We start from the raw sequence: 27,039 nt of genomic DNA, 5'->3' as shown, positions 1-27,039 counted from the left end.
CACTGGCAAGTTACAAAATAGTTGTTATAAAAATTCTAATTTACTAAACCCACAAAATACATGGTGCTGAGGAGAACATTCTTCTTCTACATTCCTACTAAACACACAAGATACATGGTGCTGAGGAGAACATTCTTCTTCTACAAGAGCACAACATATACTGCTGGAATTTCAACTAGCAATTCACTTGGTGACTCCAATGGAAAGCTTTAAACTTTTGTGTTCTTTATGTTCCCTACTAATGACTAACACCAGTTGTTTACTAATAAATTGTGTCATATGCTTTGAATTTGTGTGTAATTTGTGTCCCTAATGTGTTTGTGTGCTAAATCACATCACTTTTGACAATTAAACTCAGTAGTACAGTACATGATTTTTTCATTTTTTATGAAATTGTAGATTATATTTGTGAGAAATGGAGTCAAATACCACTTTGTGTGAAGAGGAAGAACAGTCAAGGGATGAGGGTCCATATCTTTTGGCCTATATTGTTTAAACCAACTGAAGGCTCCTGTGCAGCTAAATGGGCAACTGAGGCAGGTTTCATCGATGCCAGGTATGGAGGAACATTTTTGCTTTTGTTATGGAAAGAGCCTTTTAAATAGGAAGCATACTAAGTCCTGTTATGTTTTGATAGATTTTATTGATAATTGGTTGCACAAGCATTACAAATGTGATGTGAAAACTGTACAGTAAGACAATAGAATTTAATTGATAACTATTTGTCTTACATAGCAAAAAATGTTAAAAAGTCAGAGAATTTTTTTCTAGTTACTTTGGATATTCTTGAGTATTAGGCTAATTGATTAAAGGAAAAAGATACAGTCTGTTTATTAGTCACAGCCATTTAACTTTTTTTAAATATACAGGGGTAAATTCTGTTCTGCTGATTTCTTCTTAATATTTTTTAATTTTGAGAACAGTTTTTAGAGCTTTACTGCTCTTTGAAAAGACCTTAACAAATGAGGTTGTAGTAAAACTTTCTGTTCAAACTCTGCTTTAAGACAGAGGGGTTTTAAGTAATCAACAGAAGTTAGGACATCTGTGCAAATTGTTTGCTTCAACTTTCAAGGCTTAATTTATTTTAATTGCTGCAGAACATCTGTAGGTTGTGACATATTAGTTATTCTATTAGTCATTTGTCATAATCTGATATTTCCTTCTTTATTTTCTTTCAGTGTTTACTATCCCTAAACTTTAAATTTAAACCTCTGGCAGGTTTCAACTGATTAAATTTGAAACACACTGGATAAACTGAGGTGTTCTAAAACTTTTGACTGGTAGTGTTTGTATATATATATATATATATATATATATATATGGTTGAAATAGTTTACTGTCAAATAAATGCAAAGAGTACGCGACACGTGTTTCGCCCTCATTCTGGGCTTGTGACACAGACTACGAATGCCGTGAATGTAATTACCCCGATCTACATGCTGTCAAATAAACGAACCACATGCCGTGGCGCAACGTTAGGGGCATCGCCTCTGGTGCTGGCGTCCGAGGTTCGATTCCCGAGAGGGAGTGCAGTGGAGTGTGTACGCCTGATGAGCCCAGAATGAGGGCGAAACACGTGTCGCGTACTCTTTGCATTTATTTGACAGTAAACTATTTCAACCATTCTATGATCTGCTCCTCACAAACTGAGGGCACCGTGGCGGATGTTAGCAGATTGCTGGCCAACCACAAGCGTTACCTGGTAGGTAACCACCCATACAATCAGATTGTGACACAGACTACGAATGCCGTGAATATATATATATATATATATATATATATATATAATAATGTGTGTGTGTGTAAAACAAATTTTGTGAAGTAAGGAGAACTTATAGCAAATGTATTGTCCATAAACAGTGTTTTTTCTCATTCTCATCAAACCTACAACATAGAACATATTTATTCATCTACAGTATAGTTCAGATAGATTTATGAATAATACCTTTTTTCCTAGTCCAAATTCATTACTTTGAGATACTCCTTAGAACATTATGTATGATTTTGTTTCACTTTGGGAGTGTGCAGAGACTTTGTTCATATTTTAATTCTCCACGAATAATGCATTCATTTAACCCATTATTAATCCTTACTGTCAGGAACACTTTATTAATTTATTAATGTCATTTGCTTTTCTTAAGTTCAGTATTCATTTTTATTTCTTATTTTTATTTTTTCATCACCTATCCTCATTTTCTATGTTTATTTTTCACGGATGCAACCATTTTATACCGTGTTTTCACGGATATTGTCATTTTGTGTGGTTTGCTGTGATGCTGCATGTTTGCTAGTTACATGGTGCACATGCCTTGATCTGTGAGGACAAGGTTACCATGCTGTTAGATGGCCGTGCACATGAGGTAGCATATAAAGTTTACAATTAATTCTTTAAGGAAATTACTTTTTAAAAAACTTGTTTTGAGCAACATAAGCAAATGAGAAAGGATTTTGAATTTGGTCTGTCTTGTACTGATCTTAGCCCTCATGTCTGAGTGATTCTGAAATTTCCTATAATTCTGATTCCGTTTCAGGTCCCTGCCACTCAATTATCTTCATTCTGTTCATGACACTTATAGTGTCTGCTGTCTCATGCACTGTAATTCTTCAATTAAAGAATCTTTCTTGATTTTGCATTTTTTGGCATCCATGTTTACTTGGTTCTGAAACAAGAAACATAAACTGTAAATAAGAAATACTAGGAAACTTGCACTTCACATTATTTTACCACACAGGTGCTAATCTTTGGCCACTTGCAAAATTAGCACTCTAGAACCTCTTTAAGGTTTAAGACAAAACTTTTAGATCACTAATTTCATTTCATAACTTGCATTGGTATGAGTTTGGATTTAAAAAATATTACACTACATAATGTAGGATAAAAATATACAGTAACAGATATTTAATTATTCAGACTTTTGTTTTTACTGCTATTAAAATATTTACCAAAGGCAAAGAAGAGTTTGAATCCCTTCAGTTTTTGATGTATATGTTGTGAGAAGTCAAGCAAAATGACACCTTTTATTGGCTAACTAAAAAGATTACAAAATGCAAGCTTTCAAGGCAACTCAGGTCCCTTCTTCAGGCAAGATTGTATTTTGTAGTGTTTTTTAATGTATGCAAGAATCATCCAAGAATAAAGTTTATTCTTTTGAAATTTTAGTTTAAGAGATGAAATGTCTATGAAAAGACTGCAGATGATTGAAATTCTGGAAACCTTCTTAAATGCCTTTGGAAAAGGAATTGTGAGTATTTTTGACTAATTTTGACAAAGTAAGATTTCTTGTCATGGTTTTAGGATTGAAAAGAAATGTATTTGCACTCATGATTTATATATTCTTATTCCTGTCTTTTGCAACAATACCAAATGTCTTAACATCTGTTTAGTTTGGTTTTTAGCATAGTGCTTTTTGTTTTTCCACTGTGTTATGCAGTACAATGAACAGACAGGTAGACCAGTCTATGCTTCGAGGTGCATGGCTCTCAGGGGTTGCCAAGTGCACCGTGGCCTAATGGTTACAAGGTCTTTTTAGAAACAGCTATGAATCCGAATGGCTAAGGACTAGGGTTTTAAAGGTCATTGCTTTTTTATTCTTATATCAGAGGAAAGTTGGCTTGAAAGCTTTTTAGTTGGATGGAACTAGGGGTAGAGTTTGAGAGGGAGGGTTTAGGGTAATTTAGAGGTTGGAGGGTATAGTTGTTTATTAACAGACCAATGAGCTCTAGAGTAACTGCATTCTAAGTGCATCCTGTAGTGGTTTGCTTTTATGGCCACAAATCATACCACATATCCTTTTTATTTTATTGTTAGTAAATTAAAATGTGACCCATTCAAGTCCATAGGATATGAAACAGCAGTGACTATCACAGCTTTCAGCCACCTACAATGTAACTCATTTGGATGGATTACACAATATGGATCCTCTTTAATTTTTTTTAGCTATGCTGCTTCCTAGTTGAATTTTCTGTGCTATTTAGTACATTCAAAGAAAACAAATAAATACAATGAAAGCATTTTAGACTTTGCAGATAAAAGTATGTTGTGAAGAGTCCTCTTTATAGGAAGTTACTATAAATTGTGAGGTATCAACAATCAATAAGGTATCAACCTCTGTTTAGAAAAAAATAAATTTTAATTTTGAAATAATACAGCTACTCCTCGGCCAGTTTAAACTGAAAAGCAAAGTGAGATTATTCCAGTTAACCTAATTAATGTAGTCTGTCACAATTTTCTTTAAAAGTTCTATTTTCAGATGTTATAAAGTAATTTTCTGTCAGTCTAGAAAGAGATGCAAAGCCACTTTTAAAGGTTGAAAGCTTCACTATGCTATACGTTTGGAAAAGGAAAAAACATGAAATCACAAAGAACTGTAGAAGTGTCTCTAGGAAACAGAAGGTCTGTCTCTGCTAAATTAAGGTCTGTACTAATGACTCCATCACCAGAAAGTCATAAATCCATAATGTGATTCATAGCAGATTATCATGGTGGAAACCACTCCTGTTACAAAGAACACAAGTATTAGTTGAATACACTTGAATATTCATTTTTTAAGAATTATGGAATGGTATCCTTTGACAAATTAGTTGAAACCGAAACTTTTCATCTGACATGTGATCTCTAACATTTGAATAAATGTCAACACTGCTTTCCAGAGCAAAAGCATAATACCAGCAGTCAGTTATGGTGGTAGTAGAAGTGTGCTTTATTTCATCAATACCTGCGCAATGACTTTGTATCGTTTGCATCGTTGATCTAAAATACATAAACATGTGTACATACTATAAGAACATTTTAGAAAAAGTTTTTTTGGATTTCTTGGAATATCCTTGTCAAAATTTAAGCATATACAGTAATCCCTCCTCTATCGCGGGGGTTGCGTTCCAGAGCCACCCGCGAAATAAGAAAATCCGCGAAGTAGAAACCATATGTTTATATGGTTATTTTTATATTGTCATGCTTGGGTCACAGATTTGCGCAGAAACACAGGAGGTTGTAGAGAGACAGGAACGTTATTCAAACACTGCAAACAAACACTTGTCTCTTTTTCAAAAGTTTAAACTGTGCTCCATGACAAGACAGAGATGACAGTTCCGTCTCACAATTAAAAGAATACAAACATATCTTCCTCTTCAAAGGAGTGCACGTCAGGAGCAGATTATGTCAGAGAGATAGAGAAAAGCAAACAAATCAATAGGGCTGTTTGGCTTTTAAGTATGCGAAGCACCGCGGCACAAAGCTGTTGAAGGCGGCAGCTCACACCCCCTCCGTCAGGAGCAGAGAAAGAGATAGAGAGAGACAGAGAAAAACAAACAATCGAAAATCAATACGTGCCCTTCGTGCTTTTAAGTATGCGAAGAACCGTGCAGCATGTCGCTTCACGAAGCAGCTGCCCTTGAAGGTAGCAACGTGAAGATAATCTTTCAGCATTTTTAGACGAGCGTCCGTATCGTCTAGGTGTGCGAACAGCCCCCCTGCTCATTCCCCCTACGTCAGGATCAGAAAGTCAGCGCAAGAGAGAGAGAGAGAAAAGTAAGTTGGGTAGCTTCTCAGCCATCTGCCAATAGCGTCCCTTGTATGAAATCAACTGGGCAAACCAACTGAGGAAGCATGTACAAGAAATTAAAAGACCCATTGTCCGCAGAAATCCGCGAACCAGCAAAAAATCCGCGTTATATATTTAGATAAGCTTACATATAAAATCTGCGATAGAGTGAAGCCGTGAAAGTCGAAGCGCAATACAGCGAGAGATTACTGTATCCCGTTTAAATATTGTGACATCCTGAAACAACATGTTCATACTTAAAATCCCACAAATGTCACTGATGATGAGCAGTTCATTATTGGTGACTTCTCAATGCCTACAAGGAATGCCTACTTCTGCCTACTTCTAGTAATAATGGAGTAACCAGTTATTCAGGCTAAATGGGCTATTACTTTTTCTCATGGACCCCTTGAGTGTCTTTGATACATATAAAATGTCTTTGTTCTTTCATGGTCTTTTTTGTATTATTGTATTGCTATGATCTATTTAGTCCCAATAACAGTCTCTTAACCTCTTTTGGGGATTTCATAAGTGCTTTTAGACCATCTGGTACATGTAATCACTCCAGTATAGCTTCCACTGTCTCCTAATGGGTCCATGCCTTGAGGACCTCCTGTAGGAGTGGCCCAGTGGATATCTTCCTCATCCACCCACACTGGTTTCTCTTAATACATAGGAATTTTGGCTGTACTCCCAAGAACATTCTAAATTCTCAAGTCTCTCGAAATGTCATTGAAGATTAACCGAGGGAATTCTTTGGAAGAATCTAATTTTGTCAGCTTATATTTTTGAACTCATTCTTTCTGTCATCACCTAAAGCCCACAACCTTGGGAAAGCAAGATGTTGTAAATGGCCTAGTAAATCAAAAGCTTTGTTTGAAGATTAACTCCTATTGTATCTCAGCACCCAAAACAGAACCTGCTGTACCAATTCCTTGGTCAGTTTATTGATTACCTTTACCGTTGTGCCTGATTATAATCTCAAAGTGCTTAAACCTATTCACTTTCAGAAAGTGCCAAATGTAAACCCAGTCATTGCCAGGAGTGGACCAGTACCACACTCAACTATAGATCACTCCGGTGCAGGCAAGAGATCACAGTCAGGGTATTATAATGTGGGTATGTCAAAGAAAAAAACCCTCAAATCTGCAAATTAGTTACTCATTTTGTCTGCTTTGCAGCTTGATAATTCTGTCCATGATAAACATGAACAGAGGATAAGACATCCTCCCCAATGGGAGAATGATGTGTTCCCTTTAGAAAGATTCAACTTACACCATAAGTATACACAAAGAATAACACATATCAGTGCCCCAACATGATCACCCACATTTGCAGCACTACCACATGATGCAATGAAGTATGCATTCATAAGCCTTTTTTAAGTCCACAAAATATTATATTAAATATTGTTATTCAAGGACATTATTAGTTGTATTTACTTCATTTTCCCCAACTCAGCTCATACATGAGTTCTGCCTAGCTCTTTATTTCAGACTGTCTTGATTGTAGAGTATCTGCTCAACATATGTTGCAGAAGAATGGCAGCCAGGAATTGTGCTTTACAGCTGGAAAACTTTATTCCTTCATTTAACTTTTTAAGATTAACATTTTAGTATGTATTTTGGAACTATGTCTATTTTTTCTTAGCCGGGTAAACTCCATTATATATTTATTTTTCTTTCAGCTGGATGATGTCTTAGCAAGACAATTATTTGAAATTAGTTTGAATATCCAGATTGTAAGTATAACTAAAGATTGGATGCTGTTTATTGGTGTTCTAATTTTTAAAACTTCCTGTTTTCCCCATACTTTTGTAGAAGCAGGTTTTAAGTGATTTCTGTTAAGGTTCACTGTTTTTCATTTTTAGCCATCTCCTTTTTGACTGCATCTCTCTTATTAACACTGCTGTAGGATTAATTTTCAGTTTCCTTTTTCTTACCAATATAACACTTCTGTTTGTATTTTTACTTTTTTTATGTTTTTCATGTTGGAGTCCTGTAATATTTGAGCATTTGTAAGGAATGTAAATGCTGCCTTCTTCTTCATTTTCTATACTATAATAAGTGCAGAATTATGTTGTTAGCAAAAGAAAAAAATTATATTTATTAAGACTTCATTTGTATCTAAATTCATTGTTGCATATTCAGAGTTGTTTCTCCAATGCCCAACAATTTATTTTTATTTTTGGTTTTTTAGATGCCAGATTGTATAAAAGGAGCAATTGACTGGTTAGAAAAGGTGGGAGAACCTGGTCTGTCAGCAGGGCTTTCAAAATTTTCAAGACTGACCCGTTTATCTGTTTTATCATTTCTTTGTTCCAAATGTAAGTATTATTAGATTCAGGTAAAATTATTAATGTTATTTGTGTTATGTTCCTGCAATGCCATTTGTTTTAGTGCCACTTTGTTTAATAATGCAGAAGAGTTTGAGACTGCAAGTAGACTGGCTGCCAATATAACCAAAATATTTGTTATTTTTAACATGTTGACTCCCAATGTGAGCAAACTTTTTGTTGTTGCATTTTTAATTAGTAACCAAATATGACCACCTTTTAAGTTGTATTATATACAGTATAAAGCAACCTACTAATGCTGGTTGTTCAGGAGCTGCCATACATTTCAAGATAACCCTAAACATAAGATCCATAAACCTCTGGCCACTTGGCAGCAGAGTTGAGGAAAATGGAAATCTGAAAATGTGCAGTAGATTGGTGAATTTTGAGCAGGACAAGCACAATGACCACTTTAAAATGTCAAATGTGTAAAAGACTAACTGTGTGTTACACGACTTTTTGATGTATTCTTGTTTTCTGTAGTGCTTGAAGTGGAAGAAAATAACTATTAGTACTATGTATTTGGAGGTTTGTTAAACAATTGGCGGTCCTCCAAGTCCACAGAAGCTAATGTATATGTAAAGATTTTTGGAGACCTGGGGGGTGGGGCATCCCCATTCAAAGTAAGCAGAAGTGCATGTAAATGTAAATGATTTTGGTGGGTGGGGTGGGGATTCCAGTTCAAAGTCTATAGATGCAAATGTATAGTACAAAGGAGTCACTCGTTGGGGACTGTTACGTTTAAACTAACATTGTTCACCCAGGCTTGGCTTGTCTCTACAAAAACTAAATACCTCAAAATGCTATGAATGATTTGATAGATATTTGGTGATTTTATAGGAAAAAGAAAAGCCAACCTGTGTTTCAGTAAATTTCTTAATTTGTTGATATTTATTAAAATTATGCTCATGTCCTTGTGCTGCACTAACTGAATGCTTTATGCAAATGGAGCACAGAGCAGAAGTAATTGATGGGCCAAGTCAACAGAAGCACTAACCAAAAGGTTTGACTGATGACTCAAGATAGGGCGGTGTCCTGGACAAGAAAAAAGAGACAGAATCATGTTTTGCATTCACAATGAGGTGTGAAATAGAAGGGCAAAGTTCAGCAAAGCTTACTGAAGATGCAAAGCTCATTGGTTAACAAGTGTGCTGAAAAGCTCCAGTGAGGGTGTCAGGCGCTATGACTATGAGTGCAGGTGTTGCTTCACTAGAAGCAAAAAGGGAGGGAAAGGAAACAAGAGGTGGAAGTGGTATCCACCAATTCAAAACAAGCCTGGGTGAACAATGTCAGTTTAAACGTAACAGGCCCCAACAAGTGACTCCTTTGTACTATACATTTGCTTCTACAGACTTTGAACTGGAATCCCCACCCCGCCCACCAAAATCATTTACATTTACATGCACTTCTGCTTACTTTGAATGGGGATGCCCCACCCCCCAGGTCTCCAAAAATCTTTACATATACAGTAATCGCTCCTCGATCGCGGGGGTTGCATTCCAGAACCCCCCGTGAAAGGTGAAAATCTGTGAAGTAAAAACCATATGATCATATGGTTATTTTTATATATTTTAAGCCCTTATAAACTCTCCCACACTATTATTAACATTTCCCGCACAATTATACAGCATAAACCCTTTGTATTCTCTTAGATATTAGGTAAGATTCGTTGAAATTATGTACGTATGTAAACACACTGTTTATATACTGTACATCCATCCATTCATTTTCCAACCCGCTGAATCCGAACACAGGGTCACGGGGGTCTGCTGGAGCCAATCCCAGCCAACACAGGGCACAAGGCAGGAACCAATCCCGGGCAGGGCGCCAACCCACTGCAGGACACACACAAACACACCCACACACCAAGCACACACTAGGGCCAATTTAGAATCGCCAATCCACCTAACCTGCATGTCTTTGGACTGTGGGAGGAAACCGGAGCGCCCGGAGGAAACCCACGCAGACATGGGGAGAGGAGGAAACCCACGCAGACATGGGGAGAACATGCAAACTCCACACAGGGAGGACCCGGGAAGCGAACCCAGGTCCCCAGGTCTCCCAACTGCGAGGCAGCAACACTACCCACTGCCCCATCGTGCCGCCTGTTTATATACAGTAAAACCTAAATATTATTTTAAAGATATCGAGCGTCTCCGATATCACATATGTTACAGCCATTACGACAGACAGGCCACCAGCAACAAATACGTACAATGCAAGAAAAATTGTATACAGTAAAATGTGTGTACAGTGACAGTAAACTATGTATATGTAATAAGTACTGTACGTAGAAAATTAATTATGGTTACTCACCAACAATGACACGACAACTTGGCCAATAATGATGAGTTTAATTTTACTGCACAACAAAGGTGAGCATTACAGCTCTTCTAAAGGAGCCTCTTCAGGTGATTGTGTAGCACCGCCGTTGTTCTTCTTCCGGCAGTCTTCAATCCAAATCCCTAAAGCAGATTCCATCCGGACTACCGCCTCTATACATCCACTTACAACTTGTTTTGCGCCCTGGTTAAAGGACACTGCGGCCGTAGATATTATATGCTTTTCCTCCTTTTTAAATAAAAAGAATTGTGGACTTATTGATGTCGTAATGGCATCCTACAGCGGTGTAGCTGTTCCCTGCCTTCAACATATCCAAAACTTTTACCTTTTCGGCGATCGTTAGCATCTTCCGTTTGCACATGGGCACGACCCCTGAAGCAGTAGCAGGACCAGATCGTTTTGGAGCCATAACGAAGGGCTTGACTATGCACAAAGATAAACAAAAAAGAGCACAAAAGTTAACTCTTTACACAGTGAAACACGTTGATGCTGAATAAGCGAGACGAGACTTCCTGGTTAACGCAGCAGAATAGAATTCGGCGCTCCGTCGCGGAGCCAATCAGCACACAGGAACTTAACTGCGTGCTCTGGTTGGGTAGCTTCTCAGCCATCCCCCAATAGCGTCCCTTGTATGAAATCAACTGGGCAAACCAACTGAGGAAGCAGGTACCAGAAGTAAAAAGACCCATTGTCCACAGAAACCCACAAAGCAGCGAAAAATCCGCGTTATATATTTAGATAAGCTTACATATAAAATCTGCGATAGAGTGAAGCCGTGAAAGTCGAAGCGCAATACAGCGAGAGATTACTGTACATTTGCATCTGTGGACTTGGAGGACCGCTAATTGTTTAACAAACCTCCAACACGTAGTACTGGCAGTTATTTTCTTCCACTTCAAGCACTACAGAAAACATCCCCAAAAGTAGTTCATTGCATTGGCTGCCTAAATGTGCAACCTGTTTGCATCATGGCTGTTTGCAGTTCATTAAAGTAAAACATGATTTAATGTTAACACATTAGTGTCTGCCTATGGCTATGGCAAAAAAAAAAAAATGCAAGTCTGCACATTAAACTGATGAAAAACAAAAAAAAATAAAACAATAATAGTAATATATACTCACATTTCATATTATTCCTACTGATTACCTGTTTCAGTTCAGAAGAATACAGTTTCCTGTATAATTTTGTTTAGCAGTGACCATAAGCAAAAGCAAAGTCACTAGGAAAAGCAGAAATTGGTCGTCTTCAGGAATGTTTTACTCATGTGCAATTGTATATAGTGTGTTGAAGAGTAAGCAGCTCCAATGACCTAATAATATTGTTTCTTTTTTGATACATATCTTTATCCAAGGAAACTTAGGACATTTGAGATACAATTGGTTACATATAACAAATGTCCATTCTGGTTGTTTACAGGACATCTGCTGATGTCTTAGTCATTTCTTAGTCATCTTTCAGTACATTTTGTTGTTCACTTGACCATTGTCTGGTTTTTGACGTTTATTAACCCTTTATGCTATTTCTTTAAGATGAATGCTATGTTACCCTAAAATTATTATTATAACTGAGGCCCATTATCTTATGAAAGCCAAGTAATAAAGTTAGTGCATAAAAGTGTGTGTGTATATGATATTTGCCAGTTAGGTACAATTTTAATTACAAAGTTTTTGGTTCCAGGAAGACTCATGTTATTCATAACCCTTTACTGTTTTATAGTTGTAAATTTAATGGCTGTTTTGGCAATAAGAAAACATGAAGAAATAGAGTGGTTTGAAACCACGCAGTGTCCATGTTGCTTGGAGGTAAGACTACAAAAATGATGTTCATATGTTTACTATGTGCCAATTTAAATATTAGTCTGGTTGGAATTTTAGATTCATTTACCTCTTATGACTTAAGGGGTATTTGGTATTATTGCACCTGAATTACATACCCAAATGTAAATGGCTGTGATTCTGCTTATTTAATAAATGGCTGAAAGATAGGCACACACATACACACACACACATATATATATATGTATATATATATATATATATATATATATATATATATATATATATATATATATATATATATATATATATAATCACATAGTATTATACTATTTTCGGTACAAGGTGGCCCCCTTTTTGGAAACACTGTGAAGCAACACATAAACAATTTGTATCTATGTAGGTACAATTACGTACCCATCCAGACCTATACTTTCAAAATTGTTTTTTTTTTTTTTTTTTTTTGCCAGTCCTTGAAACAATTTCTGTTTATAACTAGACTCAGAGAAAGTTTAAATTTTGTACAAGTAGGGTTTTTGTGCTGCAATTAACACATCTTCTGTCTTATGTTACAGTTGCCCCACAGAGGTATACTATGTTTTTATATATGTATTTTGTTGTTGTTGGCTTTTCTTGAATTTCACTTCTGGAATAAATAAAGTACATACAGTACATACATTAACATTCCAGCTTCTTCCAGTGCTGGGTTATTGGGGTGGGGACAACACCTTTTCTACCAGCCCTGGACAGGGCTCCACATAGCACACATTCATCTAAACCAGTGTTTCTCATCCAATTTTTGGGTCTTACATTAAGTATAAAGCCTCTAGTGTTATTTATGTAACTCATTTTGATCTCTAGTTACTAATTATTTTCTGTATTTTTAACTACATGTTTTGGCTTTACATTTCGTCTAATTTTTCATGCATATCCTGGTTTTCAACTCTGTTGCTAATCCCCCTGACTACAATTTTGGTTTCTTGATTTTCTTGTACTTGACCTTGTCTAGTTTATACTTTTACTTTTCTCCTGATTCCATTTCTTTTCAAAACCACTGCCACCCTTTCTAGCTAGTACAGTAACATGGTCAATTGAACAGACCAGGGTCTTCTCTTATTGGATTGAACCTCGTACAGCCATTGTGGATCGTGCCCAAGGGTATCCTAATTACTTGTGAAAAACAATTTAAATGGATTCTCTTCATACAGAGAATCAGGAATTTTAGACATGTCAATCTTTATTAGATATTAATGACCATAAAATTATGCTTTCTCTTTCCTGTACCCTCACCTGTGTATAATAATGCATTGTATCACTACAAATGTTTTTGATGCATCATTAGTTAGAATGACAAATGCAATGTTTGTGTCTCTGTTATATACCATTTGGTATAGGATTCTCAAAAGTAGTGTTAATGACTGTAATGAGCCATCTGTTGATATGGCAGAGACAGCAACCAGACCAACACACACATACTTATGCTTTTATTAAGGTGGATTAATTTATTTTTTCAGAAAAGTGAAAACATGAAAAGGAGAGGAAATGACCAATTTGCAAAAAAGAATTATGATGCTGCAATAAAGTGGTATTCAAAAGCAATTCAACATCAGTAAGTGAATTGTTCATATTTTTAAAATATTTCTTACAGTATATTGAGAATAGTTTTCATTTAGTTTGTAGTTACTTCTTTTTATAGTGTGTTTACTCTTCCTATTAGATTGTGAAATTTGCATCATAATACACTTCTTTCCTGTTTATATGACTTGTCAGGTGATTGAAGAAAACCTTTTTATAGGTTGTTTTTTTTTCATGTCCTCGCAAGATGTCATATCCAATAAAAGTCACATTTTTCCAATATGGTTGTCATTGACTAAACTCTTTCATCTTGTGCTGCCTTTCACAAATCCAAAATCATCATGAAAATCTCTGATTGTGTTTTAAGTGACTTTCCTGGCACAAAATCTTACTGTGGTGTCTAATAAGAAGATATAATTCATAAAAGATATAATGAACATAAAAGAAGAATAGCATCTAGCTTCACTTCTATTGTTTATTTAACTTCTTGATATTGCTGTTAGGGCAAAAGAAGGCAGCATGACATTATTAAAAAAGTATCTAGTCCAACAAGGAATTAGATCATGGGTAGGTTTCTTGGCTCTACAGTGGTGTCCACTTGGATTGGTTTTGGGGGAAAACATAAATCCAAAGGCTGATTGTCTTAATGATTTCCATCGTCATTGCTCAGATGTTAAACCATGTGATAAGTGGCCAGCTACAATCACAGTGTCAAGATTTTCTTTTAGCATATTATTGAAATTTACGTAACAAAAATTAGTATAAATTACAATCAATACATTTGGCTTAAACACACCTTCTCCCTGCTGCTGTGTGTAACCACAACTTTCTAGCAAGTTTCTAGTTATGGAACTTCTTGTACTTAATCTTCAGCTTTACCTTTTTTGTAGTTTTTCTGTAAAGGTTTTCATTTGAAAAATTATCTTGTCTAAGTTAGTGTGTAAATATTTATTGCACAAGCAAAAAGAACTTTTTTTTATATGTGTATAAACAAGCACTCTAAATTTTTGTTTTATATACAGTAGGAAAAAATAGAATGTATGTTCATTAAAACATTTAGATAATAAATCATACTAATAGATTATTACTGTGCATTTCAAGCATAACTTCAAGTTTCTTCAAGTCTGCACCTTTCTCATTATGATGCTCTTTTCAGAATATGTAATTCTGACAAAAGTTTTATTAATATGTTAAAGTTTCCTCCATAAATAAAAAAAAAAAACAACACATACACACACCAGTATTTTCATTTCCAGTCTGTCAACTGGGCTATAACAACTCACTGAATTTTACTTGTTATAATTCTGTTTTGCTTTCATGCTTCAAGTTCACATTTTTCACAGTATATATTGTCAACATAAAGTGAATTTTTTATATGTTTAGAATTTTTGTTAATGAATTCATGATTCAGGAAATATTTGCCAAAAGTTTATGAGTTAACTTACAGTTGTTTCCATTGTGAATTCTTTTCTGATGTGTGCTAAAACTCATTTAAATAAATGTTTGTATAGAAGTAGTATAAATATTTAAAAAAAAGAAGCATTCTTCGGATTAACATTAACTTCTTTCAGACAGTTTAACCCACAAATGTAGTGTAAATTCTTAGATCAAATGCATGTGTGGACAAAACCAAGTCAAGAATCTTAAGGAATTATATGTGAGTGAATCATAAAACGTTCAACTTTATAGTTTTGTAGAAGTTCAAATTATTTTGTGAGGTTACAAAAAAGCTCGCCTGGTGACCACAGAACTTTCATAATTTCCAAACTTTTACCTGAAATGTCAGTGTACGAATGTTAAATTTTGGTCTTTTGGTCTGTTGTGAGTGAACAAGTGAACTGCACATTAGAAACATTTTGATGAGATCAGTTTATATTACCCAATAAACTTGAAAGCCATATTTGCTTAATTTCTCCAAAATTACATTAAGCCAAGTTTCCTAAAGTACTATTGTCTACCACACTATTTGGTAACATATAACTTATGTGTCTGTGGTTATAAGTAGGAAGCAAAACTTTTTAACGTTTGTTCTTTTTAAAGAATTTATTTTAAAGTAACATCTGGAATCTGTCATTCTATTTCTCTTTATAATTTGAAATAATTTGGTCTTGTCACCTCTTAATCTCCATTTGCTTAAACTAAATATGTTCATCTATTTCAGTTTTTTGACATAGCTCATATCTTGCAGCCATGGAATCAGTCTATTTGTTCTTCTCTGTAATTTTTTCAGCAATGCTGTGCCTTTTTGTAATATGGAGACCAATACTACATATAGTATTCCAGATGAGGTTTTAGAGGTGTGTTATACAGTATATTGTATCTTATGTATAGCTTTCCTTGACTTGTATTCCTTCCGTTGAAACTATATAACTAAACACCCTATTTGCCTTCCTAATTACTTCTGCACAATGGATAGTGATGAGTACACTATAACTCTGAAGTCCCTCTCATAAGAGGTCTTTTCAAGTTTCAAACTTTCCATTTTGTATTCCAGTCTAATATTTTTACTTCTTATGTGTTTATTATGTTAATATTTGATATCTTTCAGTCTTTAGGAACTTCCCTACTGTGCAGTGATTGCATCAACAACAACAACAATATATATTTATATAGCACATTTTCATACGACAATGTAGCTCAAAGTGCTTTACTACAAGTCAAAGAAAAAAGGTTTTATATATGTACTCACCAGGGGCCTCATGTATAAACAGTGTGTACACACAAAAATGTTGCATAAGTCCGTTTCCATTCTCAAATCGCGATGTATAAAACCTAAACTTGGTGTAAAGCCACGCACATTTTCACGCTAGCTCAAACCCTGGTATACGCAAGTTCTCCGCTCGGTTTTGCAAACTAGCGGCACCCAGCGTCAAAGCAGTGCTTTTGCTCCAGTGTGGTTTCCCTTTCTTTTTAGATCCGCATCCCTGACGCGGCTTTATCATATGCACTGAAATTAACCGCATATTGTTCATTAGTTTAAGGCATCTGATTGTAATTAACCTGTAACAATATAATGGTCCATGGATTGGCCAAACTATTCCAAATACCATAGCTGCTTTAGGGTTGTTACTCTCACTGCACCTTCTTCACTGCACTGTTACTACACTGCACTTCTTTCAGCTGCTCCCGTTAGGGGTTGCCACAGTGGATCGTCTTTTTCCATTTTACTCTCACTGCACTACTCGGAGCAGCTGATCGGAAAGAGAATTATCGGTATACAGCATCAAGCACACGCTGCCTTAGCAATTCGTTATTTGAACAGCTCTCATCCAACAAACACTTCAGAGCCTTTCCTGTACAGATCTCGCGATTCAGAAACAGTCTCATCCCAAGAACTATAAACGGACTCAATCAATCCATCAAGTGCTCCTTATAGAACTATTTGTACTTACAAGTACAATTACCTCACTGTAAAGTTGTGATACAGTTATAATATTGCACAACCTGCGCCACTTTATAAAGCGCGTATTTACATATGATGACAATATCATTTTTAAGATGAAATGCAGCAAAATATGTTTATTACATTATACATATAAAATGTTAACATCATTTAAATAATCTATATTGTTAATAATTAAACATGTGAGGACACGGTGTCGCAGTGCTAGCGACGAGCTGGTGCCCTGATTATTCCTGCCTCATGCTGTATTCTTGCTGGGGCTGGTGCGACACTGTGGAAAGACAGATGGATAGAATAATTAAACATGTACTACGAAGATATTTCAATGTTCCTTAAAAGTTTTGAAGAATCGGCGTTCTATGCTTACAGATGGCTTAACATCTATTACAGAGCTGATTGTGTTACTTGGAGAAAGAAAAGGAAGGACAGAAATTGGGGGTTAGTACGTTTGAAAGAGACAGTACTGCTGCAATACATTATTTCATCGAAGGTTGCACACGGCACAGCAAGCATCTTGCGCCTGCGCCTGCTCATCACTATCACTGCGCCACCGTGTTCCCATGTTTAATAACATGCTTTAACTCCTGTCATCATGAAAATGATATCAAGTATACATCTCAGTATTTTAATTATTCAGAGAGCTGTAATATTACGAATGTAATGGATTCTGTGTCCTGTCGGAGGAAGAGAAAGCCCGTTTAAGAAGCAGGTAGTGCACATTGAGCACATAGAAGATCAAATACGAAACAAAGCATTTAATGTGCTACTTTAGTTACAATGGGATTTGAGAAACTAGTAAATTAAATGATTTTAAGATAAAGTTTATGATGTTCTACTTTAAGGACAAAATAAACTATGTGATTAAAGTGGAAATTTCGAGATTAAAGTTGACATTTCGTGATTTTTTTCCCACTGTGTGCCTGTTTTTGTTTTTCTGTACCCTAATAAGCTTTCATATGACACTCAGACGGTGGACTAAGACTTTGATATCTGACCGCTTCTTTTTTATTTCGGGCAGTGTGCGACTTTGTGAACTTTAACTTTCGAGTTTCTCCGACACTCTATGTCACTCGATCAACTTCCTTTTGTTGATTATATCACTGTTTAAACCAACAAATAGTATGTTTTTCCTTGCCTCCACTTGGTATTCGCTGAAAAGCTTTTGCTATTGTCTTTTCACAGAAGGCTGCGTTTAAGGGCTATTTATATTGATTTGCATATTCAAAGAGGCGTAATTCTGGGAGGAGTTGGGGCGGGACAGCAGGTGCGTGCACGTGCGTTACTTTTCATGCTGACTGGCATTTATGTAGAGGAAGAATGTGGAAGCTGGCGTTCGCACAGATTTATGCATCTGGATTTTTTTGTGTGTACGCACATTTCCGCTTTTGTCCGCACACCATGTTATAGTGTGAATTCTATGCACGGTGTTATACATGAGGACCCAGGTCCTTAAGCATTCAAGGATAAATGTAATCATTTTTTTATTTTAGTCTCTTTAATCTAAGCAGTACATTTTCTCTGTATGATTTGCAAATCACTAAGTACCTCCAGGGTAGTCTCTGTAGCTGCTAGAAGGTTAACATCTTCAAATGTAAATTCCTTTTAATTTGGGATTTAATCAGGTGACAGTTATAAAAGGGGCTGGGATTACTAATGATACACTAGTTTTTTGAAAGTTGGTCTGTAGGGGCTAATATATAGATACCAAGGAGCTCAACTATTCACACCATCCACAAAGAAATTCACAGAAAAGAAATTTAACCTGGCCAATGAGTGTTTTTTTTAATAATGTTATACCACAAAAATATTATTAAAGTATATTTTATCACATGGTGTTGAAGTATAAAGATTATGAATATACAGTAAATGATTTGGAAATTAATTGAAAATCAAGTGTTTGAAAATCAGATTTTTGGAATCTTTCCACAGCAGAATTCCAACAAATTCTAATTACTGTTTGCTTGCATATTGCAGTAAACTAATTATTAATTGACAGAGCATGGGATTACTGCAATCTATTAAAAGCCTCTTGGGTTGAGATACAGTACAATGAAATGGGACTTATTATACTATCTAACCTATAAAGGTTATGTTTGTGACTCTTCTGCATCTGGAGTGGAGAGAATGTCCTTGGGGTTTTCGCAAAGGTAAAGAGCTTGTGAATCTTTTTAAAATGAAAAATTCCACTCACCATGTTTTCCAAAACCACTTAACTGAAAAAGTATGGCAGTCATTATTGTGGAAATCACAAATATCATAGCTACTTCTTTCTCCCACCACAGCAATCTTCTAATCAACAGCAGACATTTTCTAGTGGACAGCACGGATTACATATAATTTACATTCTTAAATAAATAGTGAATGCACACTGTTTGAAGAACTTAATAAATTGTGACTTGTAATGTTGAAATATGCAACATAGTAATTATTTCCCTTTTCAATAACTCAAAGATGTTTACAGTTATTTTTTTGTTGATACAGACCAACAAGTTTCTTACTATAGATACACAGCTATGATTTTCAATAAACCATTATTATAAAATTCATGCATTAGAACAATTCACTATCTGAATGTAATTTATTTGTGGGTATTGAAAATGAGGTTTCAGTGTTGTCTGTCATGTTCTTTTACTGATTAATGCAGTATTTTCAGACTAATTTATCAGTTAAGTTCTTCTTTCGTTTAAAAGTCTTAAGTAATTCAGGTGTCTCAGGTAGACTATTGTTTTATGTACTTTCAGTATATGACTTATTATTTACTTAAAGTACTATCAACATTTTGTATGTACAGTACTTAACATTTAAGTTTTATTCTGTTTTATGTTTAGGCCAGAAAATCACATTCTTTATGGAAACAGAGCTCTTTGTTACATCCACAGTGAAAAATACCAGTGAGTAATCTTTACTTGGCTTATAGTTAGTTGTTTTTTATTCATATTATTTGAATACTTTTAGTTTTATATACTCTTTATGGTAAACAAGTACAACACTGAACATATAAATAAATACATCTATTTTTTCAAATTTACTAATGACAACCTGTTCTTCAACAAAATTATCTAAATGAACAACTCCTTTTTAAATTTAAGATATAAAGCTAGGATAATCAATAAATATACATCTAATTTAGTGCTTCAATTCTGTATGTTAAGTCTTTATTTTAATATTGTATGATTAGGTCACTGATCATAAGAGCCTCAATGTATATATTTATTGTTTTTTGTTTTTAGAAAAGCTATAGGTGATGGCAAAAGAACAACAATACTAAAACCTAATTGGCCAAAGGTATGTAAGTTAAATTATTTTTTTTCCAAGTTAACTGACTTACATATGTTTTCATACATAAACGTACTGCTCAAATGTTCAAAGTTCACAATTTCAAGTGACAAACTATTGGATCAGTTATTTACTTCTTTGAATTAAGCTCTTTTTATTCTTTGTTTGAACAGTCTAATTTAGGAAAACAAAGTAAGATTAGCTAAACTTTAGCTTGTACACTTATTTTTTTTTCCTTTGGATCTTTTTTTAATTCAGCACTTTGTTAAATTTACCATAGTTCAGTGAATTGTAGCATGAGACATTATTATATCTGAAAGTATACATTTCCATTTGCAATTTTTTCATAAGTAGCAGTTATTTTTCATATTATACTCATGTAACAGGTGTTTGTGCAGAAAATGAATATAGGAAAAAAAAAAATAAAAGTAATATGAAAAACTAAATTTAGTTTAAAGAAAATGTTACATATTTTCACAGAATATTTTTTATTCCTGGGTATGACATTAAACTGTATCTGGTCCTACAAGTGGTCCTCCAACTTGAAGGGAAAACTTGTGGGTTGGTGGCAGTATTGGCACTCCAGCAACCGTAAAAACTCAGTTCCAAAATGACAGACAATTGCCCTTTCTGCTCTCTGCCGGAATAGCGCTGCTGCAGCTGCCCACAGGAAGGCTGCTTGCATTATGAAGGGGATGGGGGAAAGCCCTCTGTAATCTCATCCCCAGAATAGTGAAAACCGCTGGATAGCCAATGGGGTCAGGCCTATTGGGGATCAGAACTGGTGTGGTGCTGAGGTGTCGCCCGCTGCACGGCAGCACTCAGGTCACAATTTGACACGGCCCATCCTGGTAGGCACATGGAACGTTTTGTCTCTCCAGCGTGATAATCAACTCCTCTGCTTTGTAAACTCCGCATTTCAGTGGCTGCACTCTCTGAGGTTTGCAGACCTGGGTACACCTTTTATTGGTCTAGTTGCTCTGATGGCTGTCATACTCCGGGAGTAGCCGTTGCTGTGGCAGATCGGCTCCTTCCAATGGTGTCTGATGTCACCCCTTTTAACGAGTGCATTATGAGACTCAGATTAAGGCACTCTCTGGGTGCCTTGTCTGTTTGTCCTAGTGTATGCTCTGACCACGGTGTGTGATGTCTTGGTGAGGGTGAAATTTTATACATAACTTCGCTTGGTGGTTGATGGGTGCCCACGAGGTGACACTCCTCTGGACATGGGTAACTTCAGTGTGACCACTGGCACTGACAGGGCTGGCTATGAGGATTTTGTCGGTCCCCATTGTTCTGGCAACCGTTGTGAAACCATGTTCCTTGATTTTGTAAAAGGACAGGAGTTGCAGATTGCTGGATTGTGGTTCCAGTGCCCTGAGAAACATTGTTGGACTTGGTACTCCAATATTGATGGTGTGGTGAAAGAGATTGATCAAATCCTCATGAGCAGATGCTGAAGGCTCCTATAGAACAGCAGGGTCTATAGAAATGCCCAGTTTGTGAATTCTGACCACAGACTTGTTGTTGCTACTGTGAAGATCCAGCTTAGGACCAGTAGGCAACCACTCCAAGATCAGGCTGTTTCTAATGAGTTTGCATGCAATTGGCGTGAGGAACTTACAGACAGGGGCTGTGGGGCATCTGTTGGTGAAGAGTGATTCACTGATCTTAACTTTGCTGATGATGCTGTGATTTTCGCGGAGCCAATGAAGGCTCTGATAAGGATTCTCGAGAGACTGAGCGAGGACTCTGACTGTCTGCCTGGGGGGTTGCCAACCGGCATCCCGGGCTGTTTCGTCGTGTGGTGGGTGCAACTGTACCAGTGCATTCTCCCCAACCTGACCTGATCTGATATTTTTTGCATATAGTAGTTTGAAATAGTACAGGGTACTTAAATGAAATTAATTTTGTGCAACAGTATTCTAATTTTAAAATGCTATATAATAATCCCTGATTGTATTAAAGCTGCCTGATCGTGTTTAATAACCTTTCTTTTTCTAACAGGGACATTACAGGATGTGTGATGCATTGTTTTTATTGGGTGAATATCAGAAAGCTTTACAGGCAAATGAAAAAGCTCAGGACCTATGCAGAGACAGTTCAGAAGGAATCCAGGAGCTAATTCAGCAAAGTGCACGATTTAGATGTGAAATGCAAAAAATCAAAGGTAAAAAAAATGCAGCTTTGCTGTTTTCATTATTGGGGCTGTGACTTCTACAATATATTTTATTTTTTTACAAATTAATAATTTGCTTACTAATAACTAATTCAAAGTGTACTTATTTGTGAATTTTAACAAACACATTAATAACTAACAGTTCAAATATTATTAGATATTTATATGTATTAGAGAATATTATCATAATAATACATTCTTTAACCAGTTATAGGTTTAGGTTTAGGTTTAGGTTTCTTTATTTAGTCATGTTTACACAAGAAAACAGACAGAATGAAATAAAACAGACAAACAGAAATAAGAAAGGTTAAGGTAAGGCAGTTAGATAAAACATATTTACACCAAACAAACAAAAAAAAAAAAAAGGTTACAGGATATATATCAAAACCTTAAACATTATCTCCGATATTTCTTATTGAAAAGTTGTATGGCACTAGGAAGAAAGGAGTTTCTGGAGCGATTTGTGTGGGTTACAGTATATCATTAGTTTTCCATCAAGGTTGGTCCGGTAATAGAATTTTTAAATGTCCATAACTAAAGAGAATAAATGTCAGTAACTAAAGAGAAAATATCTATTATAGAAAATATTGAATTACATTGACCTTGCTACCACATGTGGTTATGACATTAAGAATACATTTTCTAGTGTTTTATTTTCTTATTTGCAAAGATTATTATATACAGCAGTTATTACAAAATATGTTAGAAAATGGCATTTCATACTTTCTTTGTGTAGAGTTTGTTTAACTTCCATCCTACTGGATGAAAGCCCATAGCATCAGGAAAAACATCTTCACATTTTAAGGGTTACATAGTATGTCACATAGGCTAAAATTATTCAAGACACAAATTTTACTTTTTTTTACTCATGAACTATTGCTGATAACAGGATATGAGAGCACTTCTATACTTAAAGTGCAAAGAAAAATAAACACATACATTAGCCCAGCACACAGTAAATAAAAAAAAAAAACAAATTAGGGAAAAGCAGTGAATTTTTTAGACATATATTCTCACATCTAAATTAGGGAAACTGACATCACAGTCTATATTGAAACAGGTGTTTCTTTGGAAGGTACATAGAACTGCACTCCGCAATGAGAGCTACACTTCCCCCTTAACTATTTTTGACCAGGCACTTCTTATTCTCATGAACCTTGTGTTTTGGGTTTTTTTTTTAACAGTGTGAAACAGGAGTGTATATTGGGTTTAAAAAATAAAACAGCATTGTTGCAAGCCTTTCATCTAACACTGTTTTGTTTGTATTTTGCTGGTTTTGCAAACAAAAACTCTATGTCTAAAGCAGACTATGCAAAGTAGGGCTTTCCCTTCCACTTGAAGACTTTGTGCTGATATTCTGTCTAGCATACTGCAGGGGCTATGTAGTTCTCAGATCTGCTACCAAATTGAATAATATAATAATTCTTTACGTTTAAATAGCACTTTTCTCACTACTGTTGCATTGTTTTTTCTTCTAACTTCCTTTTTACACAGTTGACAAATGACAGTACTGTAATCGGCAGCCACAACATATTCTTTTGGGTTAAAACCAGACTATACCAAACAGGTGCAATTGTATTTTGTGCACACATGATCCTTCCATTGCTTTTGACTGCACATGGCAGCATGCTTTGGCATCATCACTGATTTTTTTTTTCTTGATTTTGACAAATTAACCTTATTTGCCATAAACGTAGCATTTGTAGCATATGTTCCAGTGAATATTGTAAGCAATCCAATGACTTGGTCTTCTTAATAGGTCCTAGTCTAGACATATACACATACTTCTAATTAGAGAGTATAAACTGTTGAAATGCTGTGCAGTCCTGTGACTATTACATCTAGCAAAAAGTTCAAGATTAGTAATGGATCCACCTTGTGTCACTAAAATGACAATAGGTGCTTTTGCATTTTATTCAAAAGGTGTGAAACTGATGTGAAATTCATCCATATTGGTAGAAACATGGGATTGACAGTTTAATAACTTTGCCTTTCACTAGTTAAAGTTAGTGATTAATGTATTAGGGAAGACAAAATTTAGGAAATAAATATACAGTCGCTCACAGTAGTATGCCTGTTTTAACTTGGCATACTATTGTATATTGTATTTTTTAAAAAGCTTTGTTTTCACAAAGACACTAGACCAGCTAACAACCAGTGACTGTAAAAGAGTTTAAGACTCACATTTTTGTTTCCAACCACATTTATAAGTATGGGCCTGCAGTGACTTAAAAAGGTTGCCTGGAAAAATGTTTCTTGTGAGAAGGGTGATGATACTGTGTATAAAGCTTGATTACGAATGGTGATCACTTCAGTCATGGTTAAGGCATTATGACCACAGTTGTTGTTGTTTTAAATATGCAAAAAATACTACAAAGAAGTTGTGTCACAGGCATTAAGACTTTTACCCATATAACCGATTAATGTAAATAATCCCTGTACCCTCCTGCCTTTGCAAAATCTTATTGTTCCCTTTGTTTTTGTTCTTTTATAGCATTCACCATATGTGTTTTAATCAAATGAAGAAATTATTTGTTATTGTTTTATCTCATTTTTATTTATGACCAAAGACAAAATTAATTTTTCCCCAATTATAGATGTCTAAGGAACATAATTTAATTTATATTTGCAACAAGGTCAATAAAAATATATAATAAAACAATTTTATGAAGTATACATTTATATGGCACAGTACATTCTGTAATACTGTAGGACACCTATACAGCTGTTAAAAATACATCATGAAACATTCACTGTGTTTAATATAAATAACATTCCATGCAAATAGAAGTGATTTCATATGCTTTCAAATATTTATTGTATAATTATTTATACATTTTCAGAAGCACCAAGTTTAAGAAGTGTATTAGTGATACCAAATTTTATTCATGTCCTTTGTAGGTAGCGCTGCCCGAAGAAAAAATAAATTCAAAGGATGCCATAGTCAAAAGTAAGTTATTTTCAATATAATCCTAAATATTTTAGCAATAATGGTACCAGTTAAATTAATTTTTTGATTACATAATTTATGATATTCTTAGCATATACAGCAATGTTGATGATGGTGAAAATAATTATAGATGTTTTATAAAGATTGTATCTAAACATCTGTTTACAGGAAAATAAATCTATTGGAATTTCTCATAATTAAAGGTGGTATTCATGAATTAACAATCTCCAATGTACATTTCAAGAGACATTTTTACAGGAGACTGCCTCTGAAGAGGGCTGCTGTCTTTTGGGTTGAATGCTGAACTATATCAGAAAGTCTTTTGATGAGTGGAAGCTTTTGAGTGGTCTAGTTAGTGTCTTACTCCCTTCAAAAATCTTCTACAAAATTTTGAAACAGCTGTTTACACCTATTCTTCAACTAACTTTAGACTGTTGAAACAATTTTGCAAAGATAAATAGTTTAATACTCTGTCATGATATACATTATTAATAGAGCCATTTCAGAAAGTTACAGTTACAACAATTGGTTAGCACAAAGTGTATATCTAGAGGATGCAAATTTAAAAATGGTTTCAGAAGTAATTTTTCCAATCCAATTTATCAAAGTGCAGGATTGTATGACACTTAAATGTGAATAAATATTTTATGGACTAAATATACTTAAAAGACATTGTATACAATATATTTTATTAACATCCATAAATATAATACTTGATTTTATATATATATACTAGAGGGCTTTGCCCCTGCTCACTTTGCTCGCCCACCCCCATTCCCCCCAGATCCCCCCACCGCCACCCTGGGGCGTGCTATGCGGCAGCCACTTCGCATATGTGCCACTCGCATTGTGAAGAGGGCGACTGAACATATGCTAAGGAGATGCAGTTGGATCTACTGCTGGTTTGCTGTGTGATCTGCATGTTGCTCAGCGCTTCGAATATTTAAAAGCTTGTACAGCAGCTGTCCTTTTGTCTCACTGCCTTGTCTCATGGGATGTTAAAGTGTCTCCGATAAAATCACATCTCGTCTCCTTCCAAGCCTTCCAATATTTTTTTTATTTTTTTTATTATATATATATATATATATATATATATATACATACATACATACATACTTATACTTGTTGGCCAAATCTGTTAACATTTACTAAAATATTTCAAACATATATAAAATTTGATTACTGAAGTATATTAAAAAAAATGTCAAATCTTGCTGAATGTGGCTATCCATTGCAGTTTTCCACTTTATATTTTCAGACCTGAAACCCTTTTTAAAAGCTGCACAGATAATAATGGGGGTAATACAGAAGAAGCCATTAGCAGGCAGGAAGACTGTAATTTTGAAATCAATGTAAGTACTGTATTTATTTTTTCTTAAAGAAATGTACATAAACACGTAAAAACAGAAAATTGTGTAAACAAAGTTATCATTCTCAAACTGGAGCCTATCTTGGCAAGATGGGGACAATCTTCTGTTGACAACATGGTATACCGTATTGCACGAAAAATGAAAATTGACAAGCGGAAAGTCTTGGAAAATCTAAATGTACAATAAAAATACAGACAACTATGACTTTGCTAAATAAAATGCTTTTGAAAATGTGCCACTCTAGATAATCTGACACAGCTCTGGCAATGGGAGCTTACAAATAACAGATGAT

At 35.1% G+C, this 27,039-nt stretch overlaps 1 protein-coding gene across 1 annotated transcript in view; it reads left to right on the top strand.

The window, feature by feature from the left end:
* ttc3 (tetratricopeptide repeat domain 3) overlaps positions 1-27,039 on the top strand; it is a 199,310-nt gene that overhangs the window by 15,773 nt on the left and 156,498 nt on the right. The window contains exons 4-14 of the mRNA XM_028800224.2: positions 400-556; positions 3,161-3,242; positions 7,228-7,281; positions 7,740-7,866; positions 11,936-12,021; positions 13,509-13,603; positions 19,801-19,863; positions 20,203-20,257; positions 22,256-22,418; positions 25,329-25,377; positions 26,636-26,729. Of these exons, the coding sequence (XP_028656057.1) occupies positions 400-556; positions 3,161-3,242; positions 7,228-7,281; positions 7,740-7,866; positions 11,936-12,021; positions 13,509-13,603; positions 19,801-19,863; positions 20,203-20,257; positions 22,256-22,418; positions 25,329-25,377; positions 26,636-26,729 (1,025 nt within the window). The remainder of the gene's footprint in view (positions 1-399; positions 557-3,160; positions 3,243-7,227; positions 7,282-7,739; positions 7,867-11,935; positions 12,022-13,508; positions 13,604-19,800; positions 19,864-20,202; positions 20,258-22,255; positions 22,419-25,328; positions 25,378-26,635; positions 26,730-27,039) is intronic.

The sequence above is a fragment of the Erpetoichthys calabaricus genome, chromosome 4, assembly GCF_900747795.2.
Source record: "Erpetoichthys calabaricus chromosome 4, fErpCal1.3, whole genome shotgun sequence".
Taxonomy (NCBI): domain Eukaryota; kingdom Metazoa; phylum Chordata; class Cladistia; order Polypteriformes; family Polypteridae; genus Erpetoichthys; species Erpetoichthys calabaricus.
This window is presented reverse-complemented; position numbering and strand designations above follow the sequence as displayed.